This window comes from Bombina bombina, chromosome 1 (assembly GCF_027579735.1).
Source record: "Bombina bombina isolate aBomBom1 chromosome 1, aBomBom1.pri, whole genome shotgun sequence".
NCBI lineage: Eukaryota > Metazoa > Chordata > Amphibia > Anura > Bombinatoridae > Bombina > Bombina bombina.
In genome coordinates this window covers 991,989,575-991,992,433 of record NC_069499.1, presented here as the reverse complement: position 1 = coordinate 991,992,433, position 2,859 = coordinate 991,989,575, and the positions used below count along the sequence as shown (strand labels likewise).

The 2,859-nt window shown below is 39.8% G+C and overlaps 1 protein-coding gene across 1 annotated transcript; it reads right to left on the bottom strand.

Moving 5' to 3' along the window:
- Positions 1–439: 439 nt before the first annotated feature.
- LOC128640723 (ammonium transporter Rh type A-like) lies at positions 440–2,292 on the bottom strand. Its single transcript, XM_053693153.1, has one exon. It carries the CDS (start codon positions 2,290–2,292, stop codon positions 877–879), a length of 1,416 nt encoding a protein of 471 aa, XP_053549128.1. The 3' UTR covers positions 440–876.
- Positions 2,293–2,859: the final 567 nt, after the last annotated feature.

The following is a 2,859-nucleotide window of genomic DNA, read 5'->3' as shown; positions in this document are numbered from 1 at the left end:
CAGACTTTCCCCCTATATTTAATACCTCTTTTCCATACCTTATATAGACAGATATAGTATGTACAGTGGTGACTAGTAGCATTTTCAGCTGATCCCTATGTTTTACACAGGATCATTCACAAATCATTTCTAAATTACAGAGCCAGCTTCTGTGTCTGACTTTTTGCTTTTATTGATTATGCTAGTTTTTAGGTTTTTTTTTCTTCCTAGTTTCTAAAGTATTGTCACAGTCATAGGGAATAAGAAAAATCATATTAGAGGTGAGAATTACAAACGGACAAGCGTTCATGAGGGACAATATGAATTTTCAAATCACAGTTTTGCCAAAATATAAAGTCCCACAATATGTAAAACAGCGCTAATATAGTGCCAATTTTTGTGTATTTAAAAGAGATTTGGGAATGTTAAAGAGTAGATCTATATATTGTGGGAAAATGAAAACATTGTAAAGTATGCATTTATTCAGACACATTTACATTATTATAGCTTATCATACAGTGCAATGATTATTCTTCCTTGCTCAAACATCTGCTTGAGTGTGGTGCTTTGTCTTGGCCCCTGGTTGGTGCAGAGAGTTCTCAGGCTCTGTTTCATAGACGTGTGAGAGGCACTTGTTGGTTGACTGGTGGGAAAGAGTGCTCAGTTTTGTTTCTATGCGTGATGAGGTAGGGGAGGGCTAGGTATGGTGCATGCTGGGTTTGTGTGTCTCTGTGATAAACTGATAGGAACAAAAACATAGCCCTGTATCCAATGTAATGATGTAGCAGAGAAAAGGTTATCCATTATGCTTTTTTTCATGTTTGAAAAGTTTATTGTTGTGCATAAAGCATGACGAGTCAATTCCTAAATATTTGTAGATGACACTGTTGGAAAATGCTATACTAGTTTCAGTGGATAGAGCACTTCTCTCTCTCTGTTATTTGTAATCACTTTATCATCACAGTCTCCTGGAATCTGGAAATATGGCTGGTCATCAAAACATAACTCATCAGGCAGTTTGACCAGACATGGAAGCTTCAGAAAAAATCCTGTTAAGTAACCCCCAAAAAGTGATATTCCAAAAGTGACAGCAAAAGCTGCAGCCTGACATAGGGCCTGGTTTGTAGCACTGTAGGGTGCTGTATGATCCAAATTCCCAAGAGCATTCCGTCCATCCTGGACATCATTCTGAATCAGCAGCTCATGTAGGCCAGATCCATAAATATCATGTGGTCCAAACAATATGGCTACAATGCTTCCTATAGTGCCAATAATACCTGGAAGCCCATGTAGGTTGTGGATGCCACATTGATCTTGTACTTTAAGCTTTTTTGCCAAGAATGGGGACAAATATTTAAATCCAAGAATACAGGAAAATGAAGCCAAACATCCCAGGCCAAATGCTCCTGCAGGGGTGATCATCATATCTGCAGTAATTCCAACAGCAACTCCTCCAGCCAAGGTTGCATTCTGCAGGTGCACCAAGCTAATCCGGCCCTTTTTATCAAGCAGGCTAGAAAGAGCAAATGAAGTTAAAGTGCTAGAGCTGAGAGAGAGGAATGTGTTAAGGACAGCTCTGTGTTGAGCATTTCCTTTTGTGGCCAACACAGAGTTAAAGCTTGGCCAAAAAATCCAAAGGAAGATTGTACCAAGTAGGGACAGCAGGTCTGAGCTAGGAGTTGTTTCTTCTTTGGGGTGCCTTGTTTTAAGAGCTGGTCTGTACATAATTTGGGAGACCCCAAGTCCAAAATAACAGGAGAAAATGTGGATAGCCACTGTACCCCCAACATCAACAATATGGAAATATGTATTAATAAGCCAATCATTTAGCACAAACAATGGTATCTCCAGTATGGAAAGCAATATTAGCTGCACAGGACTAGTCCTCCCAAGGATGGCCCCAGCTGAGATCAAAGCTGTGACTGCTGCAAACTCTGCACTGAGAACATTTTCCAGACCCAGGTGAATCTTTCCATCTCTGTAATGGTATAAGAAGCCTTGCACAACTATGGACCACTGGATGGAGAAATTAGCCAGCAAGAAGTTTAAGGCAATTCCACCAAAGCCATAAAGTTTAAAAAATGAGAGCATTAGGCCAAGTCCCACAAACAGCATAATGTTGACATCTTTAAAGAGAGGGAAAATTGTGTAAAGATTGTTTTCCTCTGTGGCTGTCAGATTAGACACAAAAGTAGAACTGGAGTGGTCATCATAGCGCACGAAGAGAAGAAAGACCACTATCAGAGAACCCTGCAAAAAGGTCAGGAGTACAGGGAATTGGCAGCGTAAGGTAGGAGTGCAGGTCATGGACATGATGCATTAAACAAAACTGGAGGAACACAAATTTCATAAGAGGTTTGAGGGAACATTTATATCTTGTTCTGCACCGTTGACAATTGGCTCAGGCTGAGAAAAAGGCTGCACATACAGCGTGGTGACCTTTGTGCTGCAGTAATATAGATTGATTAAATATTACCTTTTATTGGAGTGTTACAAGCAATGCTTAAATCCGGCACGGGCCATTTAACACTGCAATTGCAAGTGAGGACTGTAGAAAAAATATGTATAGACAAGAATGCACAAATCAGCCAAGCACAAAATTAAGTCACTGCTCCTAATAAGTGCCTTGCAGGGGGTAGGAAAGTATATAAAGCATAGCTAAGGTTTAACCCTTCTGTTGCAAGCTCAATAATACAAATTAGCAGAGTTATAATAACTAAGCTTCTCCACAGCTTGCAAGGTCTAGGTCAGGATATCTCTTTATTTGTTGGATAAACACAAGGTGAGAATATTTCTGGAAACCTTTAATATTATCATCTGCATCTTGAGTGTTGATCTCACACACAAAGAATATTGGTGCAGAGTTTGTAACAAGCTGCA

What these genes read in the sequence shown, in the direction of transcription:
- LOC128640723 (XM_053693153.1), bottom strand. Translation starts at nt 2,292, where the DNA reads ATGTCCATGACCTGCACTCCTACCTTACGCTGCCAATTCCCTGTACTC.